The sequence below is a fragment of the Anser anser genome (assembly GCF_964211835.1).
Source record: "Anser anser genome assembly, chromosome: 26".
Taxonomy (NCBI): Eukaryota; Metazoa; Chordata; class Aves; order Anseriformes; family Anatidae; genus Anser; species Anser anser.
Window position 1 is genome coordinate 3,101,911 of NC_139747.1, and position 23,702 is coordinate 3,125,612.

General features: G+C 39.0%; 1 protein-coding gene across 6 annotated transcripts; it reads left to right on the forward strand.

Moving 5' to 3' along the window:
* Window positions 1–37: 37 nt before the first annotated feature.
* Window positions 38–23,489, forward strand: CDCA2 (cell division cycle associated 2). 6 transcript variants are annotated; one of them, XR_014575431.1, is made up of 18 exons: window positions 432–910; window positions 1,114–1,707; window positions 2,353–2,483; window positions 2,914–3,061; window positions 3,868–4,064; window positions 4,591–4,669; window positions 5,190–5,422; window positions 5,546–5,630; window positions 6,004–6,224; window positions 6,309–6,387; window positions 6,517–6,555; window positions 7,005–7,060; window positions 8,122–8,253; window positions 9,019–9,190; window positions 9,671–9,882; window positions 10,265–11,142; window positions 12,844–15,920; window positions 17,582–17,748. XR_014575431.1 is itself a non-coding variant. In XM_083811609.1 (17 exons), the coding sequence occupies exons 2-16, from the start codon at window positions 1,179–1,181 to the stop codon at window positions 11,105–11,107; spliced, it is 3,156 nt and encodes a 1,051-aa protein (XP_083667735.1). In that variant the 5' UTR covers window positions 38–89; window positions 1,114–1,178; the 3' UTR covers window positions 11,108–11,142; window positions 12,844–17,748. The 6 variants fall into 6 exon arrangements, 5 of the variants coding, with proteins under 5 accessions (XP_083667735.1, XP_083667738.1, XP_083667734.1 ...); XM_083811609.1 differs by lacking the exon at window positions 432–910 and adding an exon at window positions 38–89 and having other exon boundaries at window positions 12,844–17,748; XM_083811612.1 differs by lacking the exon at window positions 432–910 and adding an exon at window positions 120–258 and having other exon boundaries at window positions 12,844–17,748.
* Window positions 23,490–23,702: the final 213 nt, after the last annotated feature.

The window sequence follows — 23,702 nt, forward strand, 5'->3', positions numbered from 1 at the left end:
TTGCATACAGTGACTCGAAGCCGACCGTGGCCTGTGATTGGCTTTCTCAGTCACGTGGCGGCGTCAGAGGGGCGGTTTTTTTCAAAGCGGTGCGGCGTTCCGGCTGTAACGGTTCTTGATCCTTCCGCGCGGGGGCTGTCAAAGAGTCCCCAGCCCCTGCCCCCCCTACCGGCGCCGGGAGACGGGGGCAGCGGCTCGGATGGGGCCCGGGGGGGACGCTTTGTCCCCGCGAACCTTCGGCCGTGGTGGCTACGGGCTGTGAGGGAGGGGAGCCAGAGGGGGGAAGGCGCGGAGGGATACGCGGCGGGGCGGCCCGGTTTGAACGCGAGAGGCGGGCGGCGGTGGCGGTGAGGCGGCTTTGAGGGGGGCGAGGCGCTGAGGGGACCCTGAGGGGATCGGGGGACTCTGAGGGGATCCTGAGGGGATCCACTGGTGCTGAGGGGATCCTGAGGGGCCGGGGGGGCTCAGAGGGGACCGTGACGAGGGGTTTTGTCCCTGCAAGTGTCGCCAGGGGCCCCTCGCCCAGCCCCGTCTCTGTACAACCGCAGGGAAGGGGGTGTCAGGTCTTGCTGTGACTTGAGAACATGCGGGGTTTAACGGCTTAATTCCTGCTCCGCAGTATACCAAAAAAGCATGCCTTCGTGGGGGCCAAGTTTCCGACTTATTTTCCTGGATTCTCTGTGTTTAATTTTAAAATGCAGGGAACCAAGCGTAAAAGACATTAGCGTCTTAAACTTCCCCAAGTTAGGCTTTACTAATGCTAACTAATACTTATTGCAATGTTTATTATAGCAAAGCAATGGCAGTGTGATCGAGGTTCGCATATTTGATGCTAATGTGAAATTTGTCATAGGGTAAAAGCACAGCCTCATAGTTCCTTACTCCTGAAACATCTGTGGTGAGGTGACAGGTGTGCGTTTTTATTTTTCTTCCCAGCCTTTTTATGTCTTTGCTGTGTAGCTTTCTGGAGATGCAGCTCTCCTTTGCCACACACACTGATAAACCCCTCACTATAGAAAAGTCCAGGAAATTCCGAGTTTTGGTAGTAGTTTGAGAGTGGTAATGGACTCCTCTTATGAAATGCCTACTAACATTTCTTATTCTCTTTGATAGGGAGCTGTCATTACAGGAGAGCAAAGAATGACTCAGCGTTTGGTTCTCAAAATCCATCACTAACAATGCACAGACAATTAAAGGTTGTAAATGTTACCCTGAAAGTTAAAGGTAATGAGAGTAGAAACACTGAAGAGAAGGAAGAGACCTCTTTCTCTGATCTGTCAAAGGACCAGAAGATTTGCAAAGTGACTGAATCAAAAGCCACAATGGCATCTGAGAAGGAGAATTTAAGCGATGGGAGCCAAGTGCGGTTGCAAAAACACACCCTGAAATACTCCAAAGTCCTAGAGAAGGAATCATACCACAGCAGAAAGGATGCTAGCTGTCCGCTTGCTGAATGCTCTTTTGATACACTAAAAGGGGATGTGGTTGGTGAACCCTCCTGGCCTTTGAACAGTGAGGAGAAATTTTCCAGAAGTGGACCTGGTTCACTGGGGGATGAATGCTGCTTGCTACCCAACAGGGACAAAGCAGAAGAAAAATCCTGTTGTGGAATAGTAGAGAAACAGAGGAGAAAAATTGTTGACTTTGCAACTGTAACAACTGCTGAATTTGGGATTACTCAAGAAAGTTTTACTAGTCCATCTATAGGTAAGGCTGGAATGATTCATGTCCTGTTGTCCTTCTCAGAGGGACATCTGGAGGTCATCTGGTGCAATCCCTATCAAAAGCTTCAAAGTTTGGTCAGGTTGAGGTTGTCTGGCTGAGTTTGAATATATCCAAGGACAGGAATTTGATTCAGTTCTGTATTTGCGCTCATTCCCTATTCTATTTTTTTTCTGTTCTGGTGACAGAAACTTTTCCTGTCAGTGAGCTTCACAAAGGAGTTGAGTAGTAGGACAAATTCTGCAAGTATTGTGTGTGGTTCCTTAACCTGCAATTGAAAAAGTTGAAAAAATAGAAAAACGGCTCGATTTCTCACTTACATGGTTTAGTTAAATGTAAATCTTGCTTTTTGTCCTCCTTTTTCATTTCTTATGTAGAAAAAGAATGTTCTATGTCTTATCTTTCTGTTAGTTGAGCAGAGTTTTAGAATCTGTTTTGACTTGGTTGGAAAACAGCATGAAAGAGAAGGAAGGTTTCCTAAGCTGAGCAGCTAAATATGTCTGTTTCTATAAATAACACAAACCAATCTTTAAAAAAAGAAAACAACAAAAAAAATCTGCCATGAAAAAGCTGTAAGTATTCTGCTGCAATTTTTCTTTGTATTTTTTTTCCTCCTGCATCCCATTTCAGGGAAGTCTCCAAATGCATTAAAGTTAAGACGAAGATCAGCGATTGGAGTACGAGGGTCACCAGAAAATAATGCCCTTATTCAGTACCTTGCCCAGCAGAGAAGCAATCGGCAAAAAGAAACTTTTACACAGGTGAGAGTCTTGCTCCAATGTCAAATGCGTTATTTTAGTTCCCCTTGAATTGACGGGTAAGACTTCAAATTTAACATATGCTGGCAGAAGGAGAATGCAAGTCTAAGGAAGAAGTCAGAAGAAATAACAACAGCCTAAATTTTATTCACTTCCTTAGATACCTTATTTTAAAATAAGGAGATGTTGCAGGTTTTGTTTCTGTAGAGTCTTCTCCATGTCTGACTTGCCTGTATATTTTAATTTTGTTTACTGTAACCTTCACTTTGCTGCATTTGCCGTACTTGATATCTGACTAATTAAAGTATTGATAATCCAAGATAAAGTAAATACTAACATGACTTCTTTTTCTTTTTTCAAATAAAGTATAAATACAAAGTAAAAAAGGCCATCATCTTAGAAAAAGTGTCTTATGCCATTGATTTTCTTTTAGCATGCTAGTCCTTTTAAACTTGCCAAGTCATCGAAGAACAAAATCAGTGTCTTTCAAACACCTTTGAAATCAGTGCAAGAAGCTGAAGGGCAGATGGACTTTTCTGGACTCTCACAAGCATCTGGTGCTTCTCAGGAAGCAGACTGTTGTAAGTGAATTGTATTTCTGGTACAAGATTTATCTTAAACATTTTGTCTTCCTTTAAAACAAAACCTATGAAGCAACACACTATGAAACAAAAATGTTTTCCTTTACAAGGGTTGGCAGTGGTTTTGTTGTGTGTTTGTTTTTGGTTTGAGGGTTTTTGTTTAAGTCTGTCTTGTTTCTTAGTGCATCCTGAACAGTGATTTCTCAACAACTCTTGAAAATCATTGGAGACTACGTTTTTCATGGTTGTTTTCTTAACCTTGCTTTCTAGATTTATGCCTTTTCATTTACTTTTCACAACGTATTAGTATTTTCATACTTCTTCTAGGAACGTGGGAATGGTTTTAAGGATTATAACTGGTTTTAGCTCTTCTAACTCTTGTCTGTCTTGACTGTGAAGACTTTTGTTCAGTAGCTTTTAGGTGCAGTAACTTAGAAATCACGATGCATTACTGCATGTTGTGAATTTCCTTATTTCCTAATGAAAATAGCAAATATTGCAAAAGTAGGTCACGACAGTACTGTGCCAACTGTTGAGAAGATGGTAGAGTGGAACAAACTAAAATTTGTTACTTCTCTGGTACTGCTGGTATTCATACATTTACATAGAAAGAAGAACTCATTTTGTTTTGAAGATTTGGTAATGTTATTTTCAAAGTTGAAGTCAAAATTGGATGATTTTTTCTTTCTAGCTAGAAAAGTACCTACCGTATTGAATCTTACATTCTTTTGGTGAAGAAACAAAAATAGCATTGACTGAAAGATTTGAAGTTTGCTGTTGGGACTGTTTGTTTTTAATCACTGTAGCTCAGAACAAAGTACCATTCACAGAACAGTGCAGTCTGGATCAGCAGAGTGAAAAGTCTGTGTCTGACTACAGTGGAGCTGATCTGAAAGAAAATTTAAAACAGAACTTGACCTATGGCAATAAGTCTGATTCCAAGATGTGCACCGTCTTGTCCTCACACCAGGATGTGACTGTCACCGAACCTGCTCTTTCTAAGGTACTTACACAAATGTGGGCAACGAAAACAAATAGCGCAGCAAATCTCCCTTGTAAGAATTATTTTGTCTTGTACGTCTTCGGCAGTTGCTTGATATTCCATGTAAATTCATTCATCTTCATTTCCATTTATGGTACCTAATCCTTTTAAGTTTTTAGCCTTGATATCTTGGGAAAACTAATACAACTCAAGTAATGACTGATTGAGGAAACTGCAATCCTCGTTTCTGATGGGATTAAAAACTAGTTAACGTATTTTTATAAGGTAACGTTTGCAAGTAGTTCCCTCTATCTTCGGCCATTGAGATAGATGTGAAGAACTTTAGGTTCTCTGGTCAGATAGGTGTAACCTGTTTTGGATTGATTTGTACAAGAATCCCTTGTACACATTAGAAATGAGTTAGTGAGCAGACAGACAAAAACAGGTAAATGTCAAGAACTTCACAAAACTCAGCAGATTATTTTGATCTCTTTATCATGTCGTGAGAGTTGTATATATATCTTTGTATTCTTGTAACTTTTTCTAGGAATGGGCTTATAAGCAACACAACCCTATTGAGTATTCCGATGCAATTCTGATTAGAGATATCTTAGAAACGAGCCATGGTAAGAAGTTTCATTGTTATTATAATCTTGTTATATTCTTATTAGAAACTCAAAAAAAAAAAAAAAGAAGAAATATTTGGAAGGTGGAGCAGGGCCTCTTGGGTGGTATGCTAGCTATGGGACACAAAAAGCAAGTTCAAACTGAGGCACAGGATGGCAATAATTGTTTAAGAATTTCCCTTGATTCTGCTAGGCCATTCTTAAGGAAAAGTATTGTTGAGCACTTCATGTCTGTGAAGCAGAACGTGCAGACTCATGGGCAGAGAAATCCTGATGCAAAATCTTAGCCTTCACGTAACACTCCTATTTCATTTCTGTTTTGTATGAATCGCTCAAAGTATGAAATGAAAATATGGCGTAATAGTAGCAGAAATTCAGAAAATAATTGATTTGTCTTGATATACCAAGTGAAGTTGCTGAGAGAATCTATTGATGTGTGTACATCTATAGTTAAGATTCCTAAAGCGTTCTCAGTTTTACTTCAATCTTTAATTTTCACATCTGTGTACTTGCTCTAAAGATTTCAGTCCCGACCATATCAGCAAAGAAGTCAGAAGTAATGTCATATCAGACCTACACAGAAAGAAGGTTAATTTTGCAGAACTGAACCTGGAAATCCATGATGAAAGCAAGCTGCCTGTCACACCACTACGAATGGGAAGTGCTTCAGTAAATGAACATACGCAGAGTGGCTCCCAGCTGCGATCTGTACTGAAGAAAACGCCACTGAAAGAACTGATGGATTGCGTTAAGGTTGGTTAACTAACTTAGGTGGTGGTGGGAATGCTAAGGATGAACTTAGCATTTGACTTGAAGAAGGACAACCTTTAATTAAATAGTACTGATTAGATAATTTTATCACTTAAATTTTTATAGGAATACTCAACTGATACTGTTGGCAGTGGAGGAAGAGGATCTCTTACAGGCTCTGAAGTAAAAATCTGTGAAGCATTGCAGACAGGTCTGACTCCATTTTTATGGGTTTTCTTCTGTTGTTTTTTTTTTTGGGGTGGTGGCGGTGATGGTGTTGTAAATAGAGTATTACATAGGATGATAGGGTCTTGCCTTTTTGCAAAATCTGACTAATATTTTGCATTAACCACCACTGAAGTAGCTCACACATAGGGTCCTACCAAGTGAAGTGGAAAATAAAGTTGTCAAGGAAAAAAAAATCACTTCAGAAACCCTTTACTAGCAGGAATGATAGTATTGCCTATTTTTCGGGAAATTTTACACTTGTCTAGTTGACAAGTTGACAACTTGCAGAATAGTTGAACTTTTCTAGGCTATTTTCTTCTACTCTGAGTTCACTAAGCAGTCTTTTGCTACAATAGAGAAAACTGAACAATACAGCTCCGAAAAGCCAAAGAAGAAAAAAGTTACTTTTGGAGAAGATCTCAGCCCAGAAATATTTGATAAAACTTTGCCTGCAAATACTCCCTTGCGCAAAGGAGCAACACCAGTCCGTCATCCAGGATCACAAAGCAATAGCCCTTTTACCAGGTCGGGACTCGTTGAGGAGCCATTATCCCAGCCAAACTTTGATTGCGATGACGTAAGTTGGTTTAAACTACAAAAATAGCTTCTTACAGTCTCCATGAGTGTTCAGTATTTTAACTTTTTTTTGCTCATCTTAAAGCAATGCGTTGAGCCTCTTGAAGAGTTACGAGAGGATTCTGTTGCTGCAGAAGACGTCTCACCTGTTGAAAACACCACAGGTAACCTTGAGTTGTATTTTTGTCATTAGATAATGCAGCTTTCTGAAAAATGAAAGGTGACAATTGTGGTTTTTTGTCTTACAGAGGTGATCTTAATACTAAAAGTTAAATGTTCTTGCTTTCTCCTAGAGGTCACTGCTGTAGCTGCAGAGTCTGCCTATTGTTTAGGTAAAGTGGATGCTATTTCAGCTGTTATTCTGTGCAAGTGGCTGATCTAATTAGACTTACTGCTTTAAATAATTTGGTTTACTATCTTAATTATGATATTGCAATTTTGATGTTTTTAAAACAGCAAGCAACACAGTAAGAAAATGGAAAGGGAGTTATACATTTGTGTGTATGTCTCTCAATGAGAGCTTTATAAGCACGGATTATTTTGTTACCAAATCCTCCCAAGTGTTGTTTTCTTCTATTCTGATTTATATTGTAAAGCAAGCTGTTAAGTTTTTTTTTCTTTAGTCTTTCCATGTTTGATAGTCCTTTATGCATAAAATCTCACTTAAGACTAAGATCTAAACATGTTGTACATAACGTTAAAAACCATGTGAATAATTTCCTCAATATGTTTGGCCTTTTTTGTTGAACTGAACTAATATTTGCTTTTTCTTCATATACAGTAAAAGAATCTGACAAATCTTACGCAATACCAACTCGTTCCTCTACTAAAAGGAAGGTAAGTTTCTTTAATGTGGATTTGTTGTTGTTGTTGTTATGTTTTTTTACATCTTCTTCAAACAGGGATGTTATACCTTTCAAACGTGTATCAGAGCTTTTGCATCCTCAGATAAAAGGATTGCATAAATCCAGGTATATGGAAATATCTCCCCTTAGTGCAGCTAAGGAAATTTCATTTATGACTGAAAGCGGTTTTTAAGTTATTAAAAACAGCTTTGCTTACCGTCTGATACTTAAATTTACGATTTCTATTTAATTTTGCTGGAGCTTTCCCAAATAGTTTAGCCACAACAGAAAGTTAGAGATATTCATATGCTTTAATTTCATTTTCATGCTCATGGGCTTCAGTCATGGAAATCTAGAAGGTTGTATTCATTGAACATTTAGGAGAACAGAAACAAAGTTTTCTGTCTAATTTTTCTGTTTGGTTTAATTTTTTTGAGATATAGGAGTGTGTGGGAGAGGCTAATAAGTTCAAAGTTGTTCTGCAGCCTCTGATGATTCTCTCACTGTTACTGAAAATGTGATTTGTGCTCCCAAGTCCAGTGCTGAAGGTCTTCACTATAACAGTGAATTGTCTGCTAGCCATAAGACACAAACAGACAGTATCCTACCTGTATCTCTTCTGGTTGCTGGAATTTTAAGGTGCATAGAATTTTTTGTACAAGAATTTCCATAAGAAATGCTTTCAGACATGCTCCAGTATTGTACAGTTCTAGAATGCTTTATTGGAGGGGGAAGGAGGAAAAAAAATGAAAGGCAATTAGAAAAGTAGCCCATCTTGTCAGAAAGAAATAACTGAAGATGAAAATTTACTGTATTCTTATTAGAATATCCTTTTTCTCAAAAGAGAGCTACATTGTGAAGAGATAACTGCTATAAATCTTAACTGCTGAGTGTCCAGCTTTTATGACTTCATATGTGAAATAACAGACTATTTGCAGCGGGGTTCGTATGGCTGTTGGACTGTGTTGCTTTTTTAGAAAAAGCAAACATGCACCTGCGCATGCACACATACACATGTACCCCAGCAACTTAAAATTTCATGTTCCTCAACAGTCTAGCACCCATTCAGATGTTAGTATCCCAAGAGCCACGAGTACTAAGAATGTTAAAGATACCAAAAATCCAAGGAAAAACAAACTTCAAAGACCAAAGAATATTACCACATCTGCTGCCAAAAAGACACAAGTAAGTGACAGCCTGGTGAATAATAAATTTTATTTCTCCATCCAGATGCCTCATGCAATTCATTTTTTCTTGTGTGTTTTTGTGTGATTATTTTGATGTTTGTAGTAAAGATTTTCTAAAGAGTGTTTTGTTTCCTGTTGCTGCTGATATTCTCTTCTTCATGTCTGTCTTGTTTTCCTAGACTGACTTGCACGCCTGTATTGCTTGTTAGGGCTGACTAGCAGGGCTTTAAATACTTGCAGGGCAGAAAGGGTACTTTACAGACGAAGAGTGGAACCTTTGAGACTTCAGAGACACAAGATGGGTTTGTGGTGCTTCTCTTATCAACTGTGGACGGTTGATAATTCTTCGTACTTGCCCAGGTGTATGCCAGTTTGCTTTAAGTGCTATAAAAGTGTGAGACTTCTGACGTATTTGAGCTTTTTGTATATTGGAAGGGAAAGCAAGTAATCCTTTTCAAACTGGAAAGATACAAGTAAGTACGAACGAAGAATCTGTAGTTTTGAGCTGAAAGACTCATTTTTTTTTTTTGATTTCCAGATTTGGTTAAATGAAACAAACAAAAAACCTAATATCTCAGAAATAATCCTTCTTTGTATTGTAGCTTTTAAATTAATTTGTAGATAGCAGAACAAGAAGGACCTTAATTTGAGAGAAACGATTGTTTTCTATCAAAATCCAGTAACAAAAGTTATTTGTTGGAAAATATCGCAAAGGATCATTATAATTGCGTTGTGCTCTGCTTGGTCTTCTGCATCTCTTCAGAGAACAAAACATGCAAGCTCTGGGAAAAGAAGAAAGAGAAAAGTTAAAAAATCCTTGTATGGGGAAAGAGAAATGGCTTCTAAGAAGCCTCTTCTGAGCCCTATCCCTGAGATTCCAGAAGTTCTCTCTTGTGCCTCATCTCCAAGCTCACCAAAGGCAAATGCACTTCCAGGTAATGTGGTTTTAGTTTTGTTTTGCCTTACTCATTCTTTTTGCTTCAATACTTATTTACAAAGCTGTTGATAGTTATCTTCAGTTCTGGGCATAGGTAAAGAGCACAGTATGCATTTTTCAGATTTAATGGCTTCTGGAGTGGAATGAAGGAGAAATAAATGTTAGTCTGTAATAAAGCCCAAAGCATCCACTAGATTATTAGTCTCCAAGTGCATCACTTCAACTCTAGTAGGACTCCAGTGTAAAGCAGACAACAAAAAAGACTCTCTGTACCTTGACTGCAGACTGATGTTTTCATAGGCTTTAAAAATGCTAAGTGATGTGCAGTAGCATTGTGGAGAGGCTTTTTTTGATGCTGGTTGTGTTCTGGAATGCTCATTTAGGAGGTTATAGTTTTGTGAGTTTGTTTTAGTACTTCAGAAATTGATTTCATACATTCACAAGGAGAGTCAGGTAACCATGTGTTATTCTGTTTCAGAGGATGCATTTTTAGATTCGAAATCCAGGAATGGTCAAAACGATGTTCAATGGAAGCAAGCAATAGAAGGAATGAGAGGGGAAAACATCCCTGCTGTTCACGTGTGTCCCATCTCTGGGGACCTGGATGTTGTAGAAAGCAGCAGCCCTGACGTTACGGTGTTTCAGGTGTCAGATGGTGGTCTGAAGTCGGTTTCTGGTCCTGATCATAAGGTAACTGATCTACTTCAAGTTACTGCTAGAAAATAAGTCCTGTTCTTGGTGTTGTTACATCAAAAAAGTAATGTTTCTGGGAAGGAAAAAAAAGCTAGCTGTTAGTGGTTAAACATTGGAACAGGCTGCCTGAAGAGGCCATGGAATCTGCATCCTTGGAAGGAGGTGTTCAGAACTCGACTGAACCTCAGGCAGCATAAGCTGGCCCTGCTTTGGAGCAGGTTCCTCCCAGCATGCAGGGTTCATTTTTTTAGTTGGTCAGTTTTTATTTTTGAGAATTACTAGACTTAATGAGGAAATCTGTAGCAGTTGTTTAATTGTCGGCTGTTTGAAACAAGTTTTGGGTGGATTGTTTCTGCCTATAATTTTTTTTTTTTTCCAGTTTCTAAGCATTGTACCAGACCCAAACTATGTTTCTGACACATACGACTGTTTCCAGCAAGCTGAAGAGACTGAGTGTTTAAAAGAGGAAAAAGGAAGTGGCTTCTTGATAGAAAACGAGAAATTACAGGGAAATTTCCCAAACAAGGAAGATTGGCTAACAGGGCTAGAATTTCCAGAACAGGACACCGGTATACATGAGATTCTCCAAAGAACTGGCTGTCCACCAAAAAAATCTTCAAGAGGTAGACCAAGAAGAAGAAGCAGTACTGTCTATATTCCTCCTATTGAAAAGTTCAATTTTGAAACAATTGGAAACGATCTTCCACTTTCTTTTAATGTGGAAGAAGTCTTATCTGCTCCTCAGCTGAAAAATAACTCCTCAGAAGGGCCTTTTAGAAGGAAGAAGGGTAGCAGCAGTGAAACGAGCAGGGTGAGACGCAGCATGAGGCTACACAAAGATGCAGAAACAGAAGGACTGGCGTGGATTCTAGTGCCCAATGAGATTCTAAAGAGCCCTCCTCCGGTAGCTTCTGGTTGCAAAACCAGGAGAAGGATAAGCACATCGGTCCTTATGGAATCTGAGAATATTCACCACAAAGAAGAAAATCTCATCCAGTTTGCAGCACCAGGGAAGGAGAACAGTGACCCTGTTAATCTGGCTGATGGTCCTTGCAGGAGATGGAGGAGGAAGAGCTTGTGTGTATCAACGCCTCAAGAAACAAGAACTTGGTCTCAAACCCGGAAAAGGAGCATAACAAATTCTGTATATAGCAAGGACAGAAGGAACCAAAGACACTCTGAAGAAGCAGAGATACCTGTTGAAAATCAGGCTAACACTTAGTGAGGTTTCAGCTACCTCCCATTTTCTAAGTGAAGGTCAGTATTAGATTCTTATATTCTCTCTTGGGAGTGCTATGTAGAAATCAGATGTTCCTTCTGTCTTCCACGTACTTCCTTCTGGGTAACTTAGAACTGATTTTCCTTGTTTTGATGACTAAAATGCTTGAAGATCAGAACTGCATGGAAGTCCTAGCTTGGCTTGTGCCTTGGTCTGGTAGACAGTCACGACAGATAACCAAGATGACGAAGTCCTTTCTCCCATGGTGAACTGCATTCCGACAACCTCCTCACCTTTGTCTACCTCCTTGCTTATGTGTTTCATACTTTAGCTCAGTCTACAGAGCAATTGCAATTAAACGCTGTAAATGTTATTAAAAACTCGGCAAATGACCGACTTTCTCTGCAGCCACCAAGCTCAGTCATCTCAGGAAGGCAAAGATGAATTTCTGTCGGGTGGAAGAATTGCTGTAGGGACTAGTGGTTTTTTTTTTCAATATACAGCAGTAAGACAAAATAAAGAACAACCTGTAGATGCATGCATAAACATTATGTATGCAATATGTTTATAGCTGTGGCACCTGCACAGCAGTGTGGGTTTTCTGCCTGTGAAACTGAACTGTGATTGTTAATCTGGTTTGTTTCATAGGTAATCTTGGCACATTTGCCCTACTCACAAACGCACAATCAATATGTGAAGTAGGTAAATGGAGAGAGGTCAGAAAACGTGACATTTGGCAATTTTGAGTAACAAAGTTGATAACTTAAAAAAATAGTATTATAGTGAAAGGTTACTTTTTCTTTGAATGGGGGTTGATACTAATCCATACTTTGGTAAAAAGGACTTTTTTTTTCTTGAAAGAGCAGGACTCAAGCTTTGAAGTCTAATCAAAGTAGATAAAACCCGAATTTGACTTAAGTAGTCAAACCAGATTCTAACAGATTCCCTTTTAGCTAGAGTTGTTCAACATGTTGATATTTCCCTTCGGCTAGATCATTTTTTATAAATTATTTTTGGAACCTGTGTTCCACATTTTAAAAATGCCATAAAAAACACTTTAGATTTTCGGGGGGGGGGGGCGGGGGGGGGAGAAAGAAACAGAGTTTGGCTTGAAGGGGAGGAGTGTAAAGCAGCAAAGCTGTTACCTTATGCCGTAGAAACTTAGCTTTACCTTGTCATACCGGAAGAGCAGAGTTTCTTCAACTAAGGGCTAGGAAAGACCAGAAGGTTGGTCTTTTTTTAAAAAAAAAGAAAGAAATCAGTAAATGTGGCAAACCAAAACATTTTTAAAACTTCATTGTATATAAGAATTTTTTAAAATTAAATTGGCTAAGGGAAGTGAAATATTCATCATGGAATAAATCTGCGTTTAATTTCTGGACCCTTCTGATCTTCACTGTGTGTGTTTTATTTACATTGCATAATGTTCAGTAGTTGACCTGTCATCTTACTGTTTCAATAATTCTAGTATGAACAATAATAAAATATGATGACTGTAGGTGGTCGACTTAAACGTTTACTGTAGCTTTCATTTTGCATACTGCTCTGTTTCAGCCCTAGTGAAATACCTGTGCCAGCTTTCAGGAAATAGCTTTCTCTTGAAAATTATCTCTTCTGTGACCTTGTTTTTACCGTTATTGGTGTGGAATAAAATATTTTATATACTGGGCTGCTTTTATAAAACTTAAAACCAAACAGAACAATTTCATGTTTATGTATGTTTTACTTTTTCTCTACAGACATCATCAGTTTTTCCCAAGACAAGAACTCCTAAGTCAACTTGAAAGGAACTTCACTAATTAAATGCTGTTCATCTTTACTGATATAGAAATATTATGGAATTTATCAAAACAGTCTCCTTGAGGTTTTATTTTGGCCTTTGTGTTTGTGTCACAATGAAAATTTTAGGTTTGGAAACAGGGTGGCAACAAACCGTTACTCGGGTTAAATTTTGTCGTGATAGCAGTATGTTGGCTTGCCAGGAGAGGGCAGTCTGACATGAGTTTTTGTGGTTATAACTGAATTATTTTGAAAATGTACAAAATCTTTGAACAGATGCTAGCTCAGATTATAATCTAAATTTATTTGAGATCAAAACTGCCTAATAATAGCTGCTACTTCTAACATTCAAAAAGAAAATGAGAACAGCAAGTGCACTAAGTACCAAAATTTATACTAGAGAGGTGAAATGCTTATGCACCATATTCAGATAGGACTTCCTATGTGGAAATCACATAGCACTCTTAAACACAGAAGAGCTCTGCAGTTGCTGCAGAGATGTTCGGGTTTACCTGTTACATCACATCAAGCAGTGAGGGAAACCTCTGGAGACTGTGGGGGTCAGATCCTGAGTACCAGCCTCAAATGGTCAGGTCAAGTACAGAGACGTCCTGGAGGAAGGAGGCAATAAACTAGCATATGTGACATGAGAGGGCTGAATCTCCAAAGTGCTGCCTAGAACCTGCTTTTTGTGGTGCTGCCGTCCTATGCATCAGTCACAGCAGCAGTGGAAGTGTGTTCTCCCTCGAGGTTCCTTGAGTGGATGTGTTAAGTGCACTTTAGATGTGGAGTGAAGTGTAAGTAAAATCAGAAATAGATGAGCAAGGGTAAGGAGAAGGAAAACCAAAGCTTGCATTTGCCTCCTGGCACAACTTGATTGAAAAGGGTTGAACTGCGTATAGATGCTCAATGGCAGTTTGCATGGCTTGTGTGAGGGTGAGGTTGGAACCTGCAGAGAAATAAAGGTTGCAGTAACTGGGTTTAATCTGGAGAGGGCTTGAGAGGAGACAAGGCTTCAATTATGCAGAATCTTACTGTAGGGGGAGGTTAATGATCAGTTCTCCATATCTGTACTGGAGGGGACGATAAACAATGTTTTTAAATTAGAAAAAAATATCTTTTTAAGCAGTAAGAAGCAGCTCCAGCACCAGAGATGGCTGAGCACAAGAATACATTGCCTTGGGAAGTTGTGAAATCTCCATCACTGGAGGCTTTTAAGAATAGATTAAACAAACATCTGTCAGGAATATCTGCTGTGACTTGCTCTTCTGAGGAAGAGCATCTCTCTTGACTCCTGGAATAGTGTAACCAGCAACTTGATAGCCGTGCTGCTCTGCAGGAAGGGTGACCAGCAGAGTGACCAGCGCTGTTCCCTTTCCAGTTTTGCTTTTCCAAAACTGAGTTTCCATAAACCTTTGAATGACAGCAACTTCGCTATCCGCATTCAGTGAACAGAAGTACTTTGAGTTGGTCTCTTGTCTTTGTGAGGGTATGGGAATGAAAATTTGGGTATATGTGCAGACAAGTCCCAAGGTTCAAGAGATCTTGAGTTTGTAGTTGCAGTTTTCAGCTGGTAATTGCAGCACTACCTGGAGCAGACTTCACTGGTGTTCTGTCAGGTTGGATTAGTCACTAATACCACTGGCAGTTTTACTTGTGACGGGGTTGTTGGACAGGAACGCCCCAAATCAGCATTGTGCAACTGAGCTGTCTTTTAGTTTCATCAGTGAAGCATCTCTACACAGTATGTTAGATTAGGGACTCTGCAGTGTCCCATTTTGAAGGCTAGCCTTTGGAGCCTTCAGTTTAAGTCACCATTTCAACTATTTTTAACTAAGTTCTGTGTCAAGTTTGTGTATTTTAATTAAGAAATTTGTGGTATGGGACAGTTTTTTACCTCTCATTCACTTTCACTACTATTCTAAGGGGAAGCTTTTCTCTCTTTAGAGGGTTATTATGAAGACAAGCTTGGGTATTCGGTAATGTTAAATTTTGTATTGTGTAGATGTGAAATGGCTTCAAGCATGGTGGCAATAGCTAGCGGTAAGTGTTTATTGCCAAATAATTGCATTTAGCAGGCTGCCGTGATCATGCTCCAGCTGACAGAGTACAAGTGGTGAGTCCTAGACAGACCGATCATTTTGCCGTTCTGTTGTAATTATGATGTAACTGGTAAGTAAGAGTAATATGTTACAAATATATTGCTTTGTTTGTGCTTTCCCATGAAGTGCAGTCTTAATGTATTCTTGGACATTCAGGCAGCTGAATATGTGGAAGCAAGGAGTACATCACAGCTGGGAGGGTCTTCCCGTAGACTTGCATTATATTACTCAGCTGAGAATACAAAGACCAGCAATACTTCATGTGCTGTCTTCAGAAAGTGTTACAGGGACAGATTAGGGTCTCTATTGCTATTTTCCAGCAATTATTTTATGCCAGTGTTTTGCCATAGTGAAGATGCTCACTGATTACAGAAGTGGAGGCTGTATGACCAAGTTTTCTCCCATGTGATTTAAGAGAGTTCAAACAACTTTCTCAACCTGGCACTCACTATAAGCAGGGGAAAGAAAATAAGGAGAATAGTATGTGCTATTTTTATCATTTGCTGATAAGCTCTATTTTAAAAATAATTGTACATAAACCTTCATATCTTCAGCTTTTTTTCTTTACTTGCTACTGATTAAATTGGCAATTGAAGGGGGTGCTGAAATGCCTGAGTGTTGCATATAAATTTCACTATTGTATATTCATTTACTTGTGATAATGATGTAGTTGTTTGGAACTCCACTAAAATGTTTTGTGCTCTAGCTCCTCTTCCTGACTCTGAATACTCTAGCACTTTTACAGTACATAGACCTGGAAAGAAATTAGCAATGAAGTGATCTACGCACAAGGAAGCAAACAGAAAATCATTGTTAGATCTATATACAAGGAAATGGAGAGGAAAAAAAAAGCCATTGATGTATGCCAAGTATAGTTTAAGCCTATAGAAACAGGAGCGGGCAGTGAAGAAATTTCATTTTCAAGCTGCTAACAGGTATGTAAGTGATGGAAATCATTTTAAAAACAAACTGTACTGTGTAGTTGAATATTCCTTCAAATTGCACCATTTTTAAATTAGGAGGTAAACAGTGCAAATCACAATGTTTTAACTTGAAGTAAGGTAGTGCCTAACTCCACTGTGTTCCTGTGGAAAAAATGAGGTGGTGCCTGTAACTTATAGACAAGAAGGCTAATGTATTAGTTTTGTAATTAACTTGTGTAAATTGTGCATAACAGAGCAATTAACTACTTTAACCAAGCTTTGGTGGGAGACGAAGAAAAACCTGTGTGCGCTGGGAATGAGGGCATGGAACATATTCCCTAACTCAAACCTGAAAAACCTGGTGTTAGTCTTGGGTTATTTCCAGTGACCCCTTGACTCCCATCTTCCTGCCCCCTGCACAGATTTGGAACTGGTCAGCCATTTTTGTTTTTGGAAGGGAGAGGAGACAGATATAATGAATGGCTTTTATTGTGCAATATTTCAAAACCTTTTTGACTGCATTCGGATGGGATGGAAAATGTTCTACCCTGTACTGTAGCCAAAACAAACAAAACATATTCCCTAAACCTGGATGTGTGTTTCACTCAAACTGGCAGTAGTTAGAGCTCTACTCTTAAACAAGAATTTAGTTTGACAATTTTTAGGCCTTGTTCAGCTGAATGTAACAGCCAAAGAAAATACGTGGAAAAAAATTAAATAATACACATATTTACAGCTTGCAGGTGGCATTAATTTTTGCAGTTCATAGTGTTTAGTTTCAAGAATCCCTGTTAGTTGGGATATATTGTAAATGTTAAAAAATATTCTTAATTGTCTTTTTTTTTAAAGATTTTTTTTTTTAATGAAAATAGTCATTCTGAAGGAAAATACATTTTATGTAGCTCCCTGATGGGTGATAAATAGCTGTGATTCAAGGCTTTTAAAAGTTTAGGGTCTACCAAGAAACTGAAAATTCTGCAAACACAAGACCCAGCAATCTAGCAGTAAAACCTCTTGACAGAAACCTGCTAGGGCCTGGCTTCCAGCTCCACTAAAGTTTAGTTTAAATACCCTCTTTATGGTGCAGGCTTACTGCTGGGTTTTGGCATCGCCAGTCAGTTCGGTGAAGACCTTGCAGTGTGCAACCGAGATAATTCATGTTGCGCAACATGTTTTATGGCCTGAACAACCATATTTATCATTAATAATAATAACTTTAAATTTAGACACCTATGCCAAGAGGCCTTCGGGTATTGTAACAATGAAGAACTAAAACTGCAAACTATCACAACAGGCACCATGCGTGGACATCCCACCCTGCCAGCCCTGCAAACAAATCCTCTATTCTTCACAATCCCACCCTCCGAAGAAAAGTCCCTTTGAGCAAATAAAATGCAAGACTCCTCGTGTTTTTAAGTAGACAAATGAACCTCATTTTTAAAATTATGATTAAGTCATTAAAGATTACAAACAAGGTATCTTGAAGTCTGAAGAGCAGTTGTAAGAAAAAATAGTGATCGTTCCTCAAGAGCCCTAATGACATAGTAAACAAACCAAGCTCAGAATCAGAAGTTTGGGCTTTTTGGTCCCTCTGTGGTCAGGGTTTCGTTTCGTGCTGTTCTTGAATTAAGTGTTACTCCGTTTTCTTGCCCTTTCTTTCATTTATTTGCCAGCACTGTAGCATCAGGATGAAAAATACGGATCTAGTACTACCATCCATTAAATCAACTGAGTTATACTGAAGACACTTTTGAAGTCAAGCTTCACTGTGTCATAAATAAGCTGCCCATGTCATACAAATGCTTGGACAAACATATGTACTTAGTTCCATGTTCAGAAGGTCAGTAACGCTGAGTTTTAGTAGTAAATATTCATTAATGCAAATCTACTAAGGTTGCAAGGGAATTCATGTTTGAACTATGATTTGGATATGTTGAGTATCCTCCTGTGTGCTATCAAGAAAGTAATTGTGTGGTTACTAATATTAATGATTAATAGAAAGGTCCTTTCACTTTCCCCTCAAAAAAAACAAAAAAGTAAGCACTCATGGCATGTTTTGCAAGAAAAGCTTTGTAAAGTTTATATAAGTACTAGGTAATGTTACATAGAGCTTATCTTAATGCTGAGCATTACATAATACACGCAACAGAACACGAGACGCAATTCACCCTGCATTTGTCTCTTACATCTTGGATTTGTCTCTTACACTGCTTGCTTCTCACAGTAGATAGACATCTGTTGTACCTTGCTGAGTTTTCCTGCATCCCTCTGTTCCACTGCCTCTGGTTAGGAATGTTGGTTCACAGAGGGATGATGCAAACAGGGAAGCAAAGCAGTTGGTAGCACAGAGTGTATGTATATGCAAGATATTGAGAGTTAAGCAAATTAAAGCGTTGCTGCCAGGAACTTCTGATGCCTGGCATAGCGCCGCTTAGTAGAGCCACAAAAAGCCTTAGTCACAGCCAGATCGGTGGTGTTAAGTGCCCTGGAATTGCACCTTTGCATAGGAGTTAAAGAAAATGATAAGACCATAGGCAGAATTAACTGTGTGGTTTCATACCGACACACAGAATAGCCAAAGCTGTAAATTGTTCTTCTTTTATTAACAAAACCTCAGCTCCTGAAAACTGCTTTTTTCTCATTCCGTTAAGGATCAGTAAGAGCTAGGGACTTGAGGTGGTAGTTGAAGAGAAGTCTTAAACTAAATCCTAGAACTTTCTGTTTCCACATTTTTAGCCTGCTTTTCTCTGCTTTCAGTATTGAATGGAGTGCAACTAGTATGCCTGTGCCAAAAGCTGTTTAAACAATATTAAGATGTTTTCTTCAAACTTCTCCCTAGGAAGATACTCTTTTTCGAGAGGAATGTTTTCCCTGGAGCATTACATCATGAATTGGTTCAGTTCTTGGAGTAAGAAATTGGACCAAATGGTGGAGAAGGTCTCCAGGGGAAACATACTTATGCTGTTAAGTATTCCCACCAGAAAGCTTAGAAACCGCTTACATATTACCATTCTGTCCACATTTAGCCTTTCACCTTACTGCAGCTGAACAGAGGGTAGGGGGGTGGTTAGACTTTTTTAAAGAAACTTGAACCTCCTTTGTTTTTGTCATTACATTATTTTATTTTTTCCCCTCGTACTGTATCTTGCGAACTGAGCTCTGGTAATGGAATTTCTCATTTTTGACAGTAATGCTGGGCAAGGTTGCATTTGTTTTGTATGCAAACTGTTAATGAAATCTTAATTATGAAAGCTTCCTTCGAAACTCTAAATTTAATTTTTGTTTGAGGATTAAAACGAGAGGAACCTCTGAGAAGACCAGAGGATGGAGGGATTTGGGTGGATTTTTGGGAAAGCAGCCATATGAACAATGTGTGAGCTGGAGCAGTATTGTGTTACCTCCTGTGTATGGAATCGTTCCACATCAAAGATGGAGGCACTTGATACGGTTTCCTTTATCAAATGAAAATAGCAGAACAAGGAAGAATATACTCTTTATCTTTAGTAGTGCAAGTCAGCAGCTTTTTTTCTTTAATATGGAAATTCTGCTCTGTAGAATAGTTCTTTGAAAGCTGATAAACCTGCAGTTTCACCAAGGTCTGCCTTTTGTTTTGCAGACAAATTAAAGAGAATTGTTCATCTTTAGTTCACACAATTACCTTACAGGATATAAAATGAAAATACGTACGAGTGTAATAAACTGTAGAAGCCAGACGTTACCAGAATAACCTCCTGAACAAACATGCCCCAGGGCAGGACACTCTTGTGGTCCCTTCGTGGCCTGAATTGACCATGGAGCTGAATTAGAATGGAGCCTCCTGCGATACTTCTGCGTCATATTCCTGGGGTTATTTGGGCAAAACATATTCTGCCATCCCAGATTTGTTTGATGGACAAAGATGATTTTTGTATCCTGAGTCTTATGTAAGGCACCTTCAATCACTCCGCAGAAATTAAAAGCTTCATTTAATTTGTATCCCCCCAGTCAAATGCTGTGATACTTAATAATCATAAGGGACCACAGAGAAGGTCAAGCCCGAGAGATTCTTTCTCTGCTCCCCACCCATTTGATATCTACTCTCTCAAAAAGTGCTTTTTCCTTAAAACAAAAACAAACAGAAAACACACACAAAAAAACAACACAACCAACCCACAACAACCAGGCAGCCTTTAACTGTTCGTACCAAGAATTCTGTGATTCCAAGAAGGACCGTTAAGTTGGTCCAGCTGCCGAGGGACTGGTACTAAAATTGATGACTGGAAATTGGCACGGGATTGTAAAAGACTTCTGCCAAAACATTTGAATTATGTAATCTTATTAAATACATAGTAATTACGCTGTGCATATTACTGCTGGATTCAGGTTATGAAATCATATAGTAGATAATGCGAGACTGTAAGAGGAGAGAAACTGGACTGGTCTGAAGCATGCTGAAGTCAATGGAAATGCTCGGCTTGGCTGCAGTGTTCTAGGTGAGGGTGTCTCAGTGAGGCTATATTATTCCAACAGGGAAAGGGCATCAGGATTCTAGGATCACAGCCTGGCCCTATTGTCCAGAACCTCGATGCAACCAAACATTTAGAAGTTTCATTTCTGCCATGGAATGAATTTAGCAAAGTTGAGCGTGGTGCATGCTTCTGACAAGGGCAATTCCCAATGTGTCTGAAGATCCAACAGATGGGGTATTTGGTTTGCAAGACTTATGCTGCTTCTGGAGTAAGTGTCAAGTCGCATTAGTCTTCTTTATTGGGGGTGCTTCTCAGAAAATACATTGCAGTCACTCATGTGGCATAAACAGCTATGAGGCTGGACCAGAAATTCTGCTGCATTTCCTTGCACAGTCCATGCAAGATGGTAGTCCTGCAAGTGCTTCCACTTGGAAATCACCTTGCTTTGGAAAGTCTCTATTTTTAGGAATTTGACTGGGTAAAATTATCATCAGCAATGACATTTAGACTCTACCAACACTTTTGTTTTAATTCTCAAACTCATTCCAATTCAAAATCTGTCCTTCAGAGCAGACCCTTTTTTTTCCCATATCTCCCAGAATGTGCCTCGAAATACGCTTCTGCTTAAACATTCTGAGCCGTTAGGAATAGTTAGCAGAATGCTTACTTAATCTTCCTGCTGCAGTGAACAAAAAGTAAAAAGATATATTTACTTCTGCTTCCTTTCTCAGCCATTTTTTCACTGCAGAACAAACTTCTTAAAAGTGATTGCAGCAGATGATTTAGCAGTACGGCCAAATAGTCCCTGCTTGATTAAGATGGATGGTAGCTGTATTTGGAGCAATAGTAATTAAGGCTCCCATGGCAAGCAAAGAAAAATAACAAATTAATCTAATAAGAGCTTATGGGGAAACTTTTAAATTGAAAAGCGTTCTTAAAATCCAAAATTCCTTAACACTAGTAAAATCTTAGTTTATTAAAGCACAAAGGGTTATTAAAATCCAATAGCTTTCACTATTTCTTTTTTTTTGATATTTGTGTATTTTTTTTAATTTATCAAGAACATAGCAGAAGTTTTCAACACAGAATAGATACTTTCAGTTAAGTGACAAGATTTCTTTGAAATGAGATGAACTATATTTGTAGTGTATTTTAATTCTCTTTCGATGTCATGCATACAAGTGACAACGTGTCCTGTCACAAAAACCCTTCTACATTGCATCTTCTGTCTAGATCAGGAATCCCTTCTTGAAACAGACTGAAAATGAATACTGCCTGCTCTAATAAACATTACAAACTTTACACAAGCTTGTTTTGCTCCTGGCATTCTCGAGCTCTTTTGATACCGTACAACTTATTTCATAATTTGGTGCCTCAGTTTCCACATGCAAAACGAGATGAAGGCAGCAGAAAGCATGTTTGCAGTTCAAACCACGCAGACACAATCCCTGAACTATTACTTTTTCTTTTCTTTTTTTAACTATTTCTCTACCAATTCTGTCCCTGTGCTCAGAGGTGAATAGTTAATGTCTGATGGTCAGCAGCATTAATGTTATTGCTGCTCAGGTGTGACTGACAGAAAAAGCCCCAATGATTTAAGGGTGGGACTACTTTTAGAAGAGAGGTGGCTTGTTCAGCCTTTTAAAGTCCTTCAGATAATGTCTTTTATATCTATGATTGATTTATTTGATATTTATGCAGTTGGCAGTGGGATTTGAAATATAACATAAGCACTTCCTGAGATGTCAGTACTCCGATGTTAGTGGTCTGAACAAGGATGTAATTCATATCTGCAGGTGCTTACTCTGGTATCAAACACTTCAATAACATCATGCTTGTGGAATCCGGCACTCCCCAGTGTCCCATTTGTATCCTGATATGCCCACGTCTTTCCTATGTGTGTTTTTCTTTCTTAAGGAGCTCTCATTTCCTTCAATAGGATATGTTTTATTTCATCCTTTTTCCTGCATTTACTCATATTAATGTCACCGCATTCACTGGTAATAGCTCGGCTTGGAAATAACCCGTATATCCCTGAAAACACTGGGCCTGAAATTTAATGCCTATGATACTTTATTAAGAAAGAATAGATGCTTAAGTGAAGGGAGGTAATCACTTATTTTCGGACTCTAATTTGATCTAACCGGTTGAAAGGTGCATCAAGCATGCTCGACCACAGACTGATGGCAGCCTTTGAGAGTCCTGGGATGAACATTTTCTGGGGCTCTTCTGCTAAATGGCCGTACGGTTTGAAACTGGATGCTGTCAGAGGGAAAGAACAAGACCATAGATGTATCGTAGGCTTCTCTTACGAAAATCGATGTAGAAGGAAAATAACAGAAGCCAGATCGTGGGCTCTCGCTCATGAGTAAGGTCTGAGAAAGGATTTCATCATGGTGGTGAGATCAGCTGATGCTCCTGGAGCTGTATTTCCAGCTCTACAGCTGGTAGGGTGTTTTGCTTGCTCTTTGTGCCATGAAACATTATCTTTCAGTAACTCCTTTCCTTTCTCCCTGTTTATTCCGTTTATGAAACGTGTGCGTTTAGATTAAAATCCGTTTAAGGGATAGTTGCCTCTTCACTGGCTTTGCAAAGCAAGGTTGCACCTTTTGGGGGATCTGAGGATAAAGCATTGTGTAAAGAAGTGCTTGTTAGCACTTCTTTGAAACTGCATTGTCCTTTCTGCTATCGCTTTGTAGACAACAGTCTTAATAAGGCTTCTGTCAACAGGGAAAAAGTATCTGACATGAGACTTGCATAGGTCACAGCGTCGATTACTAAATATGACAGTGCAGGAGGGATCTCATTTCCGAAACTCCAAAATGCCAGAGCAATTTTTTAGTTAGGATGCTTATTTTGGAGAAGCATTTTGATTAAATACTCTGTAGTGTTCAGCGTATGAAATCTTTTTATTTCCTGTCATTATCTTGGTACAATCACAAGTGCCTTTTTTATTATTTTTATGGATGTGCTCATCAGCTGTAGCTTTTCCCATCCCTGTGGGAATTTCCCTGCCCTGAAAAGCTGAACTTCACAATATCTGGTAGAAACTGAATTTTTTTCCCAGCTGGTTAGTAGTGCAGCGCCAGAGTCTCTAGTTAATAGTGCTCTACTTGGGGAAATTTTACAAGCCATAATCTGTTTGAACAACTCACTTGGGCAAGTAGATGCTTAATTGTGAACTCTCCTAGGTGACTCATCTGGAAAACAGCAATGAACAGAAATGCTACAGAATATGGGGTCTTGCTTGCAACTTGACCTACCCCCTTGACAAGGTACGTGGTCTGTATGGATACATCTTACTGTAGCCAACCTAAGTTTGAGGTTTGTTTGCAGCAAAAAGCAG

What these genes read in the sequence shown, in the direction of transcription:
- CDCA2 (XM_083811609.1), top strand. Translation starts at nt 1,179, where the DNA reads ATGCACAGACAATTAAAGGTTGTAAATGTTACCCTGAAAGTTAAAGGT. An exon ending in TATCTTAGAAACGAGCCATG is followed by an intron (nt 4,670 to 5,189) that starts GTAAGAAGTTTC and finishes CTTGCTCTAAAG; the next exon opens with ATTTCAGTCCCGACCATATC. An exon ending in CAAACTTTGATTGCGATGAC is followed by an intron (nt 6,225 to 6,308) that starts GTAAGTTGGTTT and finishes CTCATCTTAAAG; the next exon opens with CAATGCGTTGAGCCTCTTGA.